Genomic DNA, 17792 nt, shown 5'->3' with positions numbered 1-17792 from the left:
GTGATGTGTACGCCGGTTTGACTTATGGATTCAAATATTTCAACTGCTAAATTGTATTATACAGGGTTTGCCGGTGTGGGATTTGACATATGTTTAAGGGACGGATGAGTTGCAGATTCAACACATATGGCCCTGCGAAGGCAAAGTTTAGACCGTGCTTAACGTCGGCTACACTATGCAGCCACTACATGGGTTATGTCATTTGTAGGACTTGAAACACATGCGGAAGTGAAACACAGATTCGTATACAGATATATCGTATTTAAGGCCACTAGAACCCCCCTGTAGAGATCGGATAGTCATATGAATATATGTATTCTAAAAAGCTAAATGAAAGGTGAGATTAAGATGGATGGTTTTCCATCTCATTTAGGCCTATATGGATTCATCTCAGAAAGACTTGGTTTCAAAAACACTGTCAAAAGTTCGTAAAATCTGATTTTCTCTCACTTGTATATATATTATTTAAAACTCGACAAATTTTAACTTAATATATCCAGTTACATGTGTGCGAAATTTCAAGGCACTGTGCATTAAAAAACACGAGAAAAATAAAAGTACACGAACTTGAAATCACGATCCTCATAAACTGAAAGGGAGAAAACGAGGTAAATGTCCAGAGCCGCTTCGCGTGAAAGGTTTAGTTTGTAATTCGGTCTCAATTTAATTTTAATCAAAAATTGTTCCACCTCCAGTGGTTAGATATGATTAGATTTACCTTTCTTACATTAAGTGTTGAAGAATTATAATGTCCATGAAGGTGTGAACTGGTGCTTTGTCTTGACTGCTAGAAGTAATTCTCCTGCGCAGAATATGATTCTTAACCTGTTCTTTGAAGCCGTTGGTTTTGTTAGCAACATGCATGTAAGACTCACAGTAATGCCTGCGCCCATGAACAGACATCTGCACAAGCAGTGGAGCATAGTTTTTGGAAAAATTATTAGTAAAATATTTACACCTCAGATTCGGTGTTCATCTTCAACGGTGCATGCAGAAATATTAGAAAATGAAGAATCAAAACGTAAATCAAAAGAAAACAATGCCAACAATTCACCGTGAGGGCTTCTAACATCCACATAGGCCCTATAGGTTGTAACGTAGATACAAGCTTATATAGTGTGTACACTTCGGTCTCTGTCCTTTATGCAAGTCTTGTATTCGTGTACATGCATCTGTTTTTTTATTACAGCTTGCCTGGAGCATAGGTGGGCTCTCAGCTTCTGACAACTTTATTAGTCATGAATTGCAGCTTTACCACAGAGATGCGTTTAGTGTGATATACATTATGTACACGCATACCGATCTTTACAATGCATTCACTGTCTCAGCCTTCATCAATTTAGCGTCAGGTTTATATCTAGTATTGTATAATTGTGACAGACTAGTTTATAAACATTCTTATTCTGTGTCATGTCTGTAAGTTTGTGTTTGTAACAACGTGAATTGTTATCATACTGCCATATATACGTATAGCAATAATTGTAGCGGAATACACTGTAAATATGCACCAAACCAGCACAAGCCTGTGCTCGTTTTCAGTTTATTTTGTGAGATAAGAATAACACACGGTGCACCAGTTCGATTACAGTGTAAGTTACTGCTAAAGGTCTTAGACCCTTTAACCTCGCCTAACTTAGTGATTAGCCCTGTATAGTTCAGGGCGTGTAACACGAAAGGATGGACTTCGTGAACGCTCTTGACCTACTAGGTCAAACATGTAATGACACTGCATGTGTGTAGTCAGGATTGCGATCGCTCGTATGATTTCTTTTAAATATGTAATTTTACCAAAGTGGTTCCACTTACGAAAGAAAACTATATTTTGGACACATCGAAGGTAAAATAGTAGTATGTATAGAACGATAATATACTGTATATCACCTTACGTTTAGAATATAAAATGCATTTGTCTTAACGTGATACTTTTAATGCCAACTTCACAAAAAAAAAACAAAAAAAAAACAAAAAAAAAAACGGGTCGACCGATCAGTCAGCTGCTCGGCTGGCAATCTAGCCTGACCGGAAACATTCATGGAGCTTACATGCGTATTCAGACTTGATATGCAGGTCTATACCCAACAAAATACTGAATCGTGAAACAGGTTGCTCTGGCCATATTTCTTGGCATCTAAAGACATTTAAACACTTTTGTGTTTAAATGTGCGATGACAGCTTTTAAAATATTACCCATGTTTCTTGTCACAATTAGGCCTATATGGATCATATCTTCTGTTTATTCAACGAGCGGCGTAGATATTAATACCGTCATCAAGCATAATGGTCAGTTGGTGATAGCAATTTAAAGAGAGGGCTAAGATGTCGATTTCAACAGATGAACAACAGAAGAAACATACAACAGATTGACAAGTCTGATGAAAGAGGGTTACATCGTTGATTTAACAACTGAACAATAGATGAAACAAACAGTAGACGAAACATACATCAGATACGAACAATAAACATATACAACTATGGACAAAGGTATGAGTAGGGATAGCTGGTAGTCTACTGAGATGAGATCACCGAATGCAGAGGGATTTAGAATACGATATAATTAAAGACGTACAGCAAAGAGAGTAAAACCAGGGCAGCAGGACAGTGTGATAGCTGGCAAATGGTCACGCGTAACCAGTGAAATAGGGCTTCTTGTAAATTGCCCCAGTCAGAGTTTTATTCTAACTGTTCATGTAAATGCATACATACTAGTAGAAGCATCCCCCCCACTACCCTTCCCACACATTGGCTGAAGCAGAATTAGGTAAAAACAAAATGCGGTGATGTTAATTGCAGTTTATTACACTTCACTGGTCACTGGGATCCATTGTTTCGATTAATGTGTGAATTTGGTCAGCGTATTTCAATGACTCCCTTAGTTTTCTTGTAGTAGTTTCGGTTACATTGGTTTTCAGGCGTCTAAAAGGTAATTAGTCAGTCATGTGGCGAGGATTTAACTTTATATGGTTTGGGATGGCAGATTTCAAGTGGTGGAATTTGACTGAGCTTTGGTGCTCCTTGTTTCTAATTGGTAACGGCCGAGGGGTTTCCCTAATGCATGCTGGTTACATGAGTATTTCATTTCATAAGTACAACCTTTGAGGGGTTGGAGGGAGGTTTGGAGGTGGATGGAGCTTCTGGAAGCGCTCTGAAGGTTTTTGAGAGTGTCACTGCTAGTGGAAATAATTTCAATACTAGCCTGGCCAACAATAAATGCCAGCTAAGGATCCATCACCTATCAGAGTCGCACTCCCCTACGTCGGCAAAATCAGCTACGAAATAAGATACCTTTTAAAGAGGCCATCATTAATTCTCGCACTTCTCTAGCGATACTGGGAGACTGGGAGCCAAACAATTTTTTACATGGTTTATAAGAATTCATTAACCAAATCCAACACTCGTATATCGGGAAATTAACGCCAATGTCGTCTATAGACTGAAACCTATGATAATCATAAAGGCTCCAATATGGGGATGCAGAAAACCATTTTGAAAAGTTGCGCTTTCAAAACTGGCCGTGCAAGCATCCATCGAGATTTAGGTTTGGTACATCTGAACTTCACAAATCTAAAGGTGAACATGAAAGCAAGGTATAGACTTTAATAATTTGACATATCATTTGGACTCGCAAAACTGCAAGAAAAGAGCAATACCAAATCTACACTTCTGCAAAGGAATAGCAATGAGATTTTCATGGTTGAAAGAGAGATATAGTTGGGAATAATATTTTATAGAATTATGTATTTAAGCGTGCTGATGGGTTACCCATTTGCATGCTTAGGGTTTCCTAGCAAACATCGAGATTTAGTGAACTATGTAACCTTCCAATATGGCATCCAGATAAGGCCATCATCGCGTACCATCGTCCCATCGCACGCCGATAGCACTACGGGATGGCACGATGAAGGGAAGCGATGACACGATTCTAGGATCGCCAGGATGGCCCGAAGCGATGATACGATGTTAGTAACTAGTCAGGAGGCGATGACACGATGGCACGAAGCGATGGTAAAATGCACCGTGTCATCGCTTCGTGTCATCGTACCATCGCTTCGCATCATCGTTGACCCACTTTCGTGCGGTTACACTACACTCCCACTCCCATCTGTGACTTCCACACGCAAACGTAAACTACGACGGATTTCAACCTTTATCTCAGGATATTAATTTTGCTTCTTTACATCTTAGGGGCTCTCCGGCTAATTAAGAAGTGCGGAAAAAGAAAAAACGAAAAACAATTTGCTGCATGCACTGAAACGCCAATTATACCTATGTGCTGTACATACAAATTTACGACATACAATATTCCGTAGCCACTTTTTGGGGTGTTGAAGCAAAGCATTCTAAGGTGGTGAAAATTGGCAGCGATTTACAAAAATACTTTTTCCATTTTAGTGTATACTGCCGCCGTGTGTAGGGTTTTCTTCTATTTGGGTATATAAACCCATCTGGTGGTGTACAATACCTAGTTCTTATAATATCGGTCAAATTATGTTTTCACAATAAAATTTTAGTGCTTTCTGTTCGCACTCTTCAGCTGCATGGTACAAAATGGTGATTCGGCAAGGGCATGATTTCCAAAAAAATATATATATATATTTGTTCCAGGGAATGTGATCGAGTTCCTCAATTCGGTCCGGCTCAAATTTTTTTCGGGAACACTGGAATTTCTTTCTTCGGGAGAAACACAAACCATTTCACTGCTCCCTGCTTTTAATCCATTAAATTGTTTTTAATCATTTCGCTTTTACCTCTCATTACTCTTTAAACCCAATGTCTCCGTGTCATAACCTCGAATGTCTGCTCAAGAATACGTCAATCTAAGGTCAAGGAAATTCCGGAGCCTATGCGGCCCTTGAATACTCAATTAATGTGCTCGGGAAACCTTTAAAAGCTTTTATTTTCAGCATGTCATTTTTATGGCTATGACCTTCAGACCCCTTCTCTCGATGCCCCAAAATGGCTGACATCTCATCTATGGTCATCTTCAACTAGGCTGCCCCTTGACCCTCGCCTGTGATAGTTGTAGATGAAGGAATCGGGGTTGTCTGAAGCAAACCATGGGCCTTTGGCAAGTTCCTAGGGAACTTCATCACAAGTGAATATGTCTTATGAGTGGAAGCCCAGATTTCCACAGCGACCTACATGTTATACAACACAAGACACCTCCGTTGAAAACTTATTGGCACCCATGGCCAATTAATGACACCCATGGCTAATTAATGACATCCATGGCCAATTAATCGCACCTATTGTTAATTAATGGCACCCACGGCTAATTAATGGCACCCATGATCACTTGATGGCACTGAAGTCTCAAGAACAGAAAAGCAAGAGAATCAAACTCTTACTCTCTCAGAATGGGTTTGAAATCCAAGGTAAACTCCTTGACCACATGGTCATGACATGCTCCCTGTACATCACACAATGCACAAACACAAATTTTGTCCATTAGCCAAACACAATGGCAAAAAAGGTCTTTGATGCCATCAATAGCCAATAAATTATAAACAAAGCACACCTTAGAATTCTATTATTTAAAAATACTTGTATTTTAAAAACTTTAATGAAGGACAGTTTTCAGTGGTGTGTCTGATGATAATGACTTTCATGTTTTTTTCCCTTTAATTTCCCACCAAATATTATAAAAACATTCTCTACAAACAACCAACATGCTGATTCCCAGCATTCCATACACATGCCATCTATATTTCATATTTAATACAACATAAAATTACATGTACATTTCACACAATTCACATGACAACTTAACTTTACTTGGCACATGGCAAAATAAATACTATGGTATTGTTATGAATTTCATTTCATAGGTCTAAAGCTGTCAGAACTGTTGGACTTGACCAGACAGCTTGATGCCTGAAAATCCAAACTGAATACTGTACAGAGTTGAAGAGATCTATTGTGCGCCATTGTGAAGAAACTAATGAATCCATTTTATGCAGAACCATGTACAAAAACAACCAGAGTTCATGTGCACTGGAGTGGTGAATGGAGTCATGGCGAGACTTGTAGTTCTCCTATCTTTTCCAAGTAAAATCAAATATGTTGTGCATCAAGTCTACCTCTGTGAAGCCTTTTGTGCCTGGAAAGTTGCTGAGGCCCTGATTCAATCCTGTCCGTCTGGAAAAGAAATCAGAAATGATAGAGATCTTATTATTATTGACAAATTAAAATGTATAGTATCCTCCTGATAATTAATAAAGTGCTACCGATTACTGCATAAAACAAGCATAGACACTAAAACAATGTTCCTTACTCTGGATAAAGTGTCTCTAGTGGTTCACTGTCTTTGTTTAGCAAACAAACAGTTACAAAAGGTAACTTACGCTTCTTTGAGAAAAGTTTCAAAAGAAATCTTATCTATGTCTCCTCCTGCCGGCACCTCCTCATAGCCAACAACCCCCAAAGTTTTCATAGCTGAAATTTCCAGAACAATATGTCAGTGATGCATATCATGTACAAGGATAAAAGAAGCATAAAATCAACACGCCATTCCACACACATGGACATGCATGTCAAGGCTCATTTCTCGCCAAATTTTGCCAGAATCGAAATGGATTCACATCACTTTATGCTCTTTAAAACAATTTTTACCAGTAAAGTAAACATGTGATAAAATGTAAGCTTTATCATAGATAAATATTAAGTCTTCAGACTGGTACAGATCTTACTATTCACATAAATAATTTTCTTTTACTGATTTCTCCCAGAAATGCAGACAGATTCCAGCCAATAACTTTGATTTGTGGAAGTATTTTGGAATATGGAATCCTAGACTCCCAGGGAAAAATTAAATCCTTCAGTTCATGTATATGAACTTTTAAGGTGAACTTGATAATCAACTTTTTATTGTAGCAAACTTTATTAAGATTAAAAGGTAAGTTAATATGATTCAATGAGTAATGCAACATGAATTATGCAAACCTTCAGTATACTGTTTCAGAGAAATGCAACCACTGCCTGTTGGGTCCAACATGCCAAACACAGACTGGATATTACTGTCATCAAATAAACAAGGGTAGTCCATATGTGTAGTCTTTGATTTCTGAAGCTGCTCAAGCATCTCAGTCATGAAGATTTTAGGATGATCTGGAAAGAAAAATTTTGATTAATTTTTAATGATCCTCATCAATGTAGATATCATGAGTTTATAAAGATGCTGTTACTTTATAAAGATGTTCGTTCTATATTATTATATCAGCAATCAGGCTTTGATCAAACAGTTTGTTAAATATTCTTCCTCTTTCCCCCGTCTTGATGATATTATGAACATAGAGGGACTGTAAGATGTTAACTCAAAATTAAAGTATGAAAAAAAAAACAACTTAAAACTGTTGTGTACATACACACTAATGCAGAAATACTCAACTAACAACAACTGACTGATGGATACGCCAACTGATTGCTGCTTATGCTATAGTGCTGATTTCTAAGGGTGGAAGACACAGGTGTACCAGGTTTAACTCAAGTTCTTTTGAAAGTAAACTTGCAAACTTTACTATGTTGACATACAAACCTACCGATAATTGAGGAACACAAGTGGTCTTAACAAACAGTGTCACTGACCTATGAGTGTTGTTGACCGATTATTGTCACCAAAGCCCCTATTACTTATTTTGTCCTGTATGAGGGACATCTTTATCAGTCAGGTGATACAGATCTGATACTCTAATCAATCTGCTATCAGATGTAAGATAGAGAGAATCTACAATTCCCTGTGAAGGGCCATCATTGCGCCCATACCTCAATGTGGGTGGTTTATGGCTAGGAGAATGCTACACACACCAAAACCATCAATTCAAAGATATAAAATGCTACCATGTATCCAAACTACAGTAACTATACTGTTACATATGTGCATAATTACAGACACCTTTATATTGATTATAACTGAAACTTTTACGTTGTGTTGCTCACAAAAGACACTGATACATATATTACATATAGAGAAGACTAGCCAATGTAGTCCGAATTTTCTGATTGTAGCGTGCTGCCAGGATTATCACAATATGTGCTGCAAATTCTATCCAGAAAATTCGGACTACGGACAATGTAAAAGAAAACAAAAAACAGTAGGCTACTGGTAACGAAGATGTGACACCCGATGGTATTGTTCGTACTAATACATAGCGTTACCTGGTCGATTGAATATCAACTGTGCAGTCATGTTGTTGAAAAGTTCCATGATTTTGTGCTTTTCCAGATAATCTGTCGCCTCCTGCTGTAATGGCCACGTATCATTCGTCATTTTCGGTTTCTTACTCTGAGAAGGCAAGACTCTCTCTGATGTGCTTAACTTTTCTTCGGACGCCATATTTCGCTCACCATAGCAACCTTACAGGCACGTGATTGGCTTAGGGAACGCACTTGCCGTGACGTAGTGAACGGCTAACAACAAACACATATCATGGATATTTTCCCATCTTCGAAATTTCCCGAGCAAAAGAAGTTTTCTTTTCATGGAACGTTAAACTGTGAATATGCTTTGGTAAAACTGAAACAGAACATAAAAAACAAACTGTTCAAATTTGAACACATTAGCACAAATTGGCATATGCGATCACGTACACTGTGTCAAGAATATATTTTGAAATTTGAATTAAATCGACAAAATACTTCATTACATTTATACTTTTTCACACCTGTCAGGCCATTTATATTATGTAATCCACCTTTTTTGGATATACAGGTGTGAATATCGGCTGTAACTGGTAAACGTTTAACATTACTGCCACAGAACAACAGGATTTATCGCTTATTAATTCGTCTTATCCGTTTCTATGTTTGGTCCTAGTTTTGCTTTCCTTGTGTAGCGGCGCGATTACACGCGAGTACAGAGTATCTACAAATGTTTAACTTGCGAGGAAAGTGGCTGCAGCATGCACACAACATATTTTTTGTATTCATCTTAAAGGACTACCTCTGAGGAAATAAAAGATATCTGCAAGGGATATTTTGCGGGTGGGGGGGGGGGGGGTGGAATGCAACGGCACAATGTGCTAAGTACTGTTTGTTTTTGTAACCCAAATCTCTCTCCCCACCCTCCCGCCCCCTCTATGGAAGAAATAAACTCGCCTCCACTTCTCACATGTCCAGAACAGGTACACGACATTCACCAGAATTTCACGATATGGCTGTGGAAGGAGTAGAGTTTGGTGTGGAAGTTGACAGTACTTACAGTAGTGTGGCAGCCTCCTGGTTTACCTTTACGAACGTTATCAACAACACTGTCAAAGCTGATAAAAATGAAACGAAGGACGCGGTGCCAAAAAAGAAGTAAACAGATCCATTAATTTGCATTCTCACGACTAAGAATATGCCTACGAGTAATGCATCATATGATGGTGATACTTTAGCAGTATGAAATGTGACTAGATAATCCTGACTTGACACAGAGTCACAAAGGGCGATCGCTGTACGTTATTTAAAGTAGGCCTAGCGCTGAACATTGAGGTCGAACGTGATAGATAAATGTTAAGAATCTATTCTACCTCGATGCGCTGAACATCTACATGCACCCAGGATATACGTGTCACCATCATTGCCATAGACTTTGTGCAGCTGCGGTATATCGACCATTTCTTGCGTCAGATGGGACAGCCGCTGTTCCTAGGTGATCAAATCATCAGTTTTGCAATGACACCTTTTTCTAGACTGCATGTTCACCATGCTGGCTTTTCAAAATAACGCAGCAACGCAAAATGAAATGTATGCAAATTACAGTGATCCTATCAACGCGATCTCAACATCATAACGTAGAAAAAAGAGAAAACAAAAAAAAAAAAACCTGCTGGAAAGGGATTCTAACTAGGCTTGGTGGTATTTCTGGTGTAGCATCGCTTTGCGAAATCAGGAAGACAGAAGAATTGTTTCGAAACTGACAATATCACTGTCTTGGAACAACAGCTTTTTGTTCTTAAGTAGAGTTATTTGGCTTTCTCCTGCAAAGTGTTCATTGATGATGGGGGTGATATATTGGGTCATGGTTTTACGAAGAGGTAATGAAGGTAGTCTATAGTGTTGCGGTGTAAGAGGCATTTGGCAAGATGTGCAGTCAAAACACACTGTAGTTTTAGAGGTGTACATAACTACCAGTAGTTTTAAAGGTGTAAATAACTACCAATAGTTTAAGAGGTGTACATAACTACCAATAGTTTAAGAGGTGTACATAACTACCAATAGTTTAAGAGGTGTACATAACTACCTGTAGTTTTAGAGGTGTACATAACTACCAATAGTTTAAGAGGTGTACATAACTACCTGTAGTTTTAGAGGTGTACATAACTGCTACTACTTAGTACGTTTTCCTGTGCAACAAACTAATTCACGATGAATATATTTCAAATAGTACAGTGAACAGGCATTTAGTAAATTATGGTACCTGCTGTGGATGATCAAAACTGATGCCCACTCAATGATCAGAAAATCTATGAAACGATGAATTTATTGATGATTGCAGGAGAGATACAGCAGAAATCTTGAAAGAAGTACATGTCAAAGAACCAGATAAGCATGGAAGAAATCTTTCATCATTCATAGATGAGAAAGTGACAAAGAAACTCAAGAAAAGTAAACGAAAGGAACAACAAGAAGGTGGATATAGATAGATCAAATTGTAGATTAAGCCACGTATGTTAACTTTACCATGTAAAGTTTCGTAAGACTGAAACAAAAATACAAGAAGTTTAAATTTATTTTTAGATCAAAAACCTTTAAGATAATCTACATATGTTTTAATAGTAGTATAAAGTGCCAAATAAATTAGAAATAGGTTCTTTTTTTGGTGGTGATAATATGATATTTTTGTGGTGACTAAAGTTGTCTTTTCTTTTTGTTACGGTTCCTGCTTTTTGGTTATTGTGTGTTCTTTGTATGCCAGATGAAGAGAAAAGCTGTCCCAGAATAAAAGCTCCTTCTTTAGTAAACACTGAGGAAGACAGTAAAACTGCTGTCATTGTCAAGAAGAAAACGAAACCATCACATGACGCCCTCCCGTCACATTCCATAGGATCTCTCACAAAGAGATTAGAAAGTGACTCTCTCTCCCAATCTACACGAAAAAGACTTAAAAAGAGATTGAACAAATTAATCAAGGAAAGGTAAGCTATTTAGAAAGGCCCTTGTGCACCTACACTTATGACCCCTAAGACAACCTAACTGTCGGCAGTAATCATCATCGATCTTGCACGAGGTTTCCGTGACTCGGTTAGCGCGCTAGCGTAGCATAATGACCCAGGAGCCTCTCACCTATGCGGTCACCGTGAGTTCAAGTCTAGCTCATGCTGGCTTCCTCTCCGGCCGTAAATGGAAAGGTCTGCCAGCAACCTGCGGATGGTTGTGGGTTTCCTCCGGGTTCCATCTGATTTCTTCCCACCATAATGCTGGCCGCCGTCATAGAAGTGAATAAGAGTAGGGTGTAAGACACCAATCGAATAAATAAAATAAACTCAATCCTGGGAAATTTTTCGCAAAACTTTGTGAATCTGCATGGAGCTATCATCAGTGATAGCAAGGCGGTCAGAAACGTTGCAGATGGCTTTTGTGCTTTTTTTTTGTGGCCAAAAATCACCTGCTCTCAAATGTCGTTAACATACTCAGGCTAACTAATCATAAGCGGTAGAGTTTTGTCAAACAAGCTGCGTTGAAGCATCAAAAACAATCCTTCATTAACCATCTTTGTGAACGGTATGGACATTTTTGTCAGAAAAGGAGTGATTCATGCGATGTGACTACCATTGTTAAATAAGGGCCCTGCAAGTGTCGAAGAGTCAGTTTAGGTGTCACTCCAGACCATGTCTTTGGTTTCAGTTGAGGTAAATAGGGCGTTGTTGACCACAAAATTTGCACAATTCCACAACTGATCACTGCATTGAACCATATTGGGCTTAGTTTTGTTTATCACCTGATCAGAATGAGGCTTTGATGTTGTTTTGAATGTATTTTATCAAAACGTGTTTGATGTAAATTGTTAGTGGCCAACATTTATTTCATTTTCCAGTGGAACAGATGAAAAACTGAAGAGTGCATCTTCCCCTGCATTGCCTGCAAAGGATGAAGACTTGTCTTTGTTTTTATCATCAAGCACATTGCATGAAATTAAAATCAGAGAAAGTTCTTCATTAAAGAGAAAACTTGAGGAAGATATGTCTAAAAAGGTGAGTTAATAGTCAAATATGGCTACTGTATTTGTCTGTCATTCTCAAGACAGAAAGTCCTCATACTTTACATAAACCCATGTATACATGTAATTGTCTATCTGTGAATTGTGAAATGACAGCATAGATAATTGTTCCTTCAGTGCTCAGGGGGTGTAAGATAAATATACCAGAATGACATTGAAATCTTTATATCTTGTAAATAAGTCAGTGTTTATTCTGGGCCTTTTTACAAAACTAGGAAAATGTATGCAAGCTAGGTCTTTTAATAAAACGGTGTAATTTGTGTGCATTGTAGGAAGAAGATAGTTCCCCAATTAAGAGGAAGAAAAAGAAGAAAAGAAGTAGACAGAAGAACATTAAAAAAGACAACCGCCCAGATCACATGGTAAGAGATGTGCTTGCACTGTTTTTTTCCTCCAGAAATATGCCAATGATGCCACAGCTGACCAAGAACAAAGTCAAATTAATGCCAGCCATTCCCTCTTTGACAGTTATGAACATAACCAAATTCATGAAACTTATATTTCATTCAGTTTTTGAATTGAAAATATAAATTTCATAAAATAACAGCTCACAGCAAGAATCCAGTGCAGTATGTTGTTCTGTTACTTGTCTTATAGTACAGTCCCTATCCAAATGAATGTATGTTAATGTAAGTCATTAGTGTTTTGCTGGATACATTGAAATAAAAACCAAAATGTAATTGTATAAATTTGGTAAATATTGTATAATTAGTAAAAATGGCCCCTGTGGCAAATAATGGCAAAAGAATTTTTGATTATGCTTTCAGCTTTGTGCTAAATGTAGTAGTAAATTGCCTGAGGATGTGAATATAAAACTATTTAGCACCTTTCAAGTGAGTCATCTTTTAACTCAGGAGAATTGTCAGGTACAAGCCAAAGGGTTGCCTCCACCTGTAAACCTGACCTTATTTATACACATGAAAAATTAAAATAAAAATTAAATACTAATCAAATACATAAATAAATACCTAACCTCGCTAACCTCGGCCAAATGTGGATAACAATAACATTGCACTACATGCAGCATTAACTTTTTGTTTTTTTTAAATGTTGTTGTTTTCAGAAACCACCACATTTAAGAAGCAATCCCTCTGAAGCACAAAAAGCTGTCCCATTATCATCAATAGGATCTATCGACTCCACCATTGTGGTTAAGTTTTTCTTATTTCATGTTTCAGCTGTGGGCAAAGTTGTAGTATTTAAGCTTCTAGATTATCATTGAAAGAGAACTTTACGTTACATTGGTGGAATATTATATCTAGCTTTGCATGCTGGCATTCAGCTAAACATTTTGTAAAGCACATAGTGAGATACCATCCACATTACCTTCTTTCTAGGCAAGGTCAGGTTGCCCACATGTTTCAAGATGGCAAGATGAGACATGGTTTTTCTTTGTTGTTCCTCTACAAAGCAATATCTATCTCTAGGCTTTTATGATCTCTACGAAAGTCGCTTTCAATAGTTACACTAATTCATCACTCAGCCTAACATCCATCCACAATCATTCAGTTAAGTAGGAATCACATCAGTCTAAGATATCGGAATCAGGTAATCTGTGGCCTATGTCATACTGTATTTACATTTGTGTGGTTGGTATACTTTCATCAGTTTATTGTTCCATGCCATGGCAATAACGTTTTTCTTTCTTTTTTGTAGAAAGAGAAGCTGCAGATTAATTCTGTTAATAAACCATCTTCTACCTCCCTAACATCACCAAGAATGAAGAACAAGGAATAGAAAATATATGCTGGTAGTATCTCAGAAAAAAGGTAGGCCCATGGTGAATTTGAGGTGGCTTGTGGTTATATTTTAGGCTTCGATTGCAGGCAACACTTTTTGATTCCTGTATGAAATGGACAGGTCTTAAAATGGCTGAAATTGAACATGTTTTTCATTCTGTATACATCTGAGTGTTAATGTGCATACAGGCTGATAAACAGACATACATTTTGTAACATGAATTTCTACAGTGGTACATAATCAGTATGGTTATGCTATGACAGTGAAATAATTCAAGGTTATGATTAAATAGATTTTTGTTCAAATGTTACCATAATTTTGGTAAAAGAGGAAGTTTAACTTATGTAACCTCTAATCAAGTTCCTTGATTCTCATTTGGTTCTCACCCGTTCAATAACTGCTTGAAATATCGACCAATTTTGTTGTTGTGTGCAGCTTTAACTTGTGTAATCTCAGGTCAGGTTGGAAAACTAACTGTATTTGGGCATATGATTTTTTTCTTTCAGCAGTGAAGACAAAGATACCTCTGAAAAGAAACCAAAGACAAAGGCTAAGGGCTAAAACGTCAGATTCCCATGTGTATACAGTCAGTGGTGAAATGAGTGGTCATGCCATGAGACAGAGAGAGAGAGAGAGGAAGGGGGTGGGGGGGTGTTGGTAAGAGAGAACTCACAGCAATTCAAGGATATGCTGCAATATATTCACTAACAATACACAAAAATACTTTCCTCGCTGAAAACTTCCAGGTCATGATGTGTATTTATGGCTTTGCTTAAAGCCCAAATGAGTCCCCCAAGTGAACACTGTGTGCGTCAACACACTAGCTACAGAAAGCAAAGAAACAGAAAGAATGGAGTAACCAAGTGAATGATTCACACGAAGTTACGCATTTATATTCTGTAAGGGCAGAGTGGTTAAATGTGCTTATGTTTCAGTGGCTAGGACACACGAGGCATGGGTTCATAACCAGCCGTGGACAAGGAGTGTGTAGATCCCACCACTCTCACTGCTTGTGTGCCCTAGGTGACAGAAAGCAGTTGACAGGGTGGGCCTTTTCTGTGATTTATGTGGGGCACCCTGGTTTTCTCCACCCATAAAACTCACAGCTAAGTGAAGAATTGATGAGTATGGTGTTGAACAACTACCAAATAAATGAACGTCTCTATGGAACTTGGGTTTAGTTCATCTCTCTGTCGCAGCTTTGTTGATTGTGTTTATACCAAAGTTACAGGCAGAGGTACATGTACAGCGTGTGATCAGATGCGGGTAGGGACAGATGGCTGTGGCTAATCTTCGATAATATTAATGCTACTTAAGTTTTCACGGTGATTTTCTGAACATTTTGGGCTGAACCATCTGAACATATAGTCCTGAGGACGGTAGGCTACCTATATTACTGGGTACTGGTATAGGAAAAAGGCAGTGAAGTCAGCAGTCTGCACGAACTGGCTTGTAACATGCAGTCCTGTGGGTCAGTCTAAGGTCATGATATGAGAGTCTGGATTTTCTTGCTTATGTACAACGTAGTCAATTTCCAAGAACTTTGAATACAGGCAGGTGTAGGGGGCCTGCCTGTATTAGATGGATGAAGTGCCAGCTCACTGAGACTATCTGGCTCCCGACCAGTGAGGTCACATGTTTAAATCCAGCTCTCGCTCATTTGGCTACATTTTGAAGTCAGGAGGTTTGTTGGTGCACTCTGGTTTCCTCCACCCATAAACCTGACCATTGTCATACAAGCTAAAAATTTGTGAGCACAGCGTTCAACAGTAGTCAGTTCACAGTTATATCCCTGGTGGAGCACGGTTATATACCTGTTGGGGCACAGTTATATCCCTGGTGGAGCACGGTTATATACCTGTTGGAGCACGGTTATATACCTGTAGGAGCACGATTATATCCCTGGTAGAGCACGGTTATATCCCTGGTGGAGCAGCACAGTTATATCCTGTTGGATCAAAGTAGGAGCACGGTTATATCCCTTGTGGAGCACGGTTATATCCCTGGTGGAACAGCACAGTTATAAACCTAGTGGAGCATGGTTATGTCTCAGATGGTGAACAGTTATATCCCTGTTGGAGCACGGTTATATCCCTGTTGGAGCTCAGTTAAATCCCTGGTGGAGCATGGTTTTATCCCTGGTGAAGTATGGTTATATCCCTGTTGGAGCTCAGTTATATCCCTGGTGGAGCATGGTTTTATCCCTAGTGGAGCATGGTTATATCTCAGGTGGAGAACAGTTATATCCCTGGTGGAGCACGGTTATATCCCTGTTGGAGCACAGTTATATCCCTGGTAGAGCATGGTTATATCCTGTTGGATCAAAGTGGTAGCACGGTTATATCCCTTGTGGAGCACGGTTATATCCCTGGTGGAACAGCACAGTTATAAACCTAGTGGAGCATGGTTATGTCTCAGGTGATGAACAGTTATATCTCTGGTGGAGCACAGTTATATCCCTGGTGGAGCAGCAGAGTTATATCCCTGGTGGAGCAGCAGAGTCCCTGGTGGAGCATGGTTTCACACAGCAGCCAGTTCACAGTTATATCCCTGGTGGAGCATGTTTCCACACAGCAGCCACATACAGCCAGGGAAACTGACATCTAGAGGCCTTTGTACGTCTCCTACTAAAACATTACAGGTTGTATGTTTTCTCACAATGACATAGTTTTACCTTTTAAAAAAATTTTGGTGTCTATCCATTCCATGTCCTTTAGATTTAATGTGTACCTCTTTGGCTAGTTTCATGAAGTACCAGACAGTGGTGCTGCCCACAACACGGTGGTCACTATGGTATTTAAACACGGGGAATCCTGTTTTATGGACCATTGCTCACAACCATCATTACCGCCTGTTTTTGTAATATGTTTATGGTTTTATAAGTGCAGACTGATATGGGAGAGATATTGCAACAGAATTTATTATTTAATTTGTGTTTTACTAAGTACTCGAGAATATAGTACTTTTGCCAGTATTGGGAGGAAACCAGGGAGAGCATGTGGCAACCCTTGACCATCTGCAGGTTGCTGGCTGACCTTCCCACATACAATGGGAGAGGAAGCCATCTTGAGCTGGTGTTGAACTCATAACTACGACACTGGTGAGACGCTCTCAAATCAATCTGCTGTGGTAGCAAGCTAACCACTTGACTAGGGATTCATGAACAGAGCAGAAGTTATGACTTGTTTGGTGTGCATGTGTACTGGGTTTGGTGTGTGTGCTTACCGGACTTTAATGTGTATGTGTACCTGGTTTGGTGTGTGTGCATACCCGACTTATTTAGTGTGTGAGTGTACCTGGTTTGGTGTGTGTGCGTACCTGACTTGTTTAGTGTGTGTGTGTACCTGATTTGGTGTGTGTGTGCACTTGACTTGTTTAGTGTATATGTGTACCTGGTTTGGTGTGTGTACATACCTGACTTGTTTGGTGTGTTAGTGTACCTGGTTTGGTGTGTGTGTGCGTACCTGACTTGCTTGGTGTGTTAATGTTCTGGACAGGTTTGGTATAGGTGTACTTGTAGACTGGATCATCCCCACAGAGCCAGTTCCCCTGATTTCAGCGTCAGTTGTATCAAACATCAGTGTCAACAAAACATCTCTGGACATCCGTACTCTTGGCGTAATTTTTTATTATGGAACATTTACAAACATAAAATATTGATCTTTGTGTACACACAGATATCAAAAATGTGCTATGTAAGTACCCTTCTAACGGGATTATCTGCTTTAGATTTGTGCCCTGATCACAGGTGAAAGCGATCTTTTCTGGAAGGCATTGGAAAAACCTACAGATGAAGCTAAACTTATAAAATGCATGTTTAATGCAGCTACATGAATGTGCAATACTGTAATAAGAC

At 38.8% G+C, this 17792-nt stretch overlaps 2 protein-coding genes across 3 annotated transcripts; one reads left to right on the top strand and one right to left on the bottom strand.

Moving 5' to 3' along the window:
• Nucleotides 1-5673: 5673 nt before the first annotated feature.
• LOC135471165 (EF-hand calcium-binding domain-containing protein 10-like) lies at nt 5674-8355 on the bottom strand. The gene is made up of 4 exons (XM_064750259.1): nt 8152-8355; nt 6940-7104; nt 6342-6432; nt 5674-6135 (listed from the first exon to the last, which is right to left on the bottom strand). Exons 1-4 carry the CDS (start codon nt 8327-8329, stop codon nt 6033-6035), a joined length of 537 nt encoding a protein of 178 aa, XP_064606329.1. The 5' UTR covers nt 8330-8355; the 3' UTR covers nt 5674-6032.
• A 772-nt stretch (nt 8356-9127) lies between these two features.
• LOC135471164 (uncharacterized) lies at nt 9128-15099 on the top strand. 2 transcript variants are annotated; one of them, XM_064750257.1, is made up of 8 exons: nt 9128-9291; nt 10475-10608; nt 10895-11114; nt 12014-12170; nt 12469-12558; nt 13260-13346; nt 13853-13965; nt 14446-15099. In XM_064750257.1, exons 1-7 carry the CDS (start codon nt 9146-9148, stop codon nt 13931-13933), a joined length of 915 nt encoding a protein of 304 aa, XP_064606327.1. In that variant the 5' UTR covers nt 9128-9145; the 3' UTR covers nt 13934-13965; nt 14446-15099. The 2 variants fall into 2 exon arrangements, with proteins under 2 accessions (XP_064606327.1, XP_064606326.1); XM_064750256.1 differs by having other exon boundaries at nt 14443-15099.
• Nucleotides 15100-17792: the final 2693 nt, after the last annotated feature.

Source organism: Liolophura sinensis, chromosome 7 (genome assembly GCF_032854445.1).
Source record: "Liolophura sinensis isolate JHLJ2023 chromosome 7, CUHK_Ljap_v2, whole genome shotgun sequence".
NCBI classification, from domain to species: Eukaryota; Metazoa; Mollusca; class Polyplacophora; order Chitonida; family Chitonidae; genus Liolophura; species Liolophura sinensis.
The sequence above is the reverse complement of the archived record's forward strand: the minus strand, read 5'-3'. Positions and strand labels throughout refer to the sequence as shown.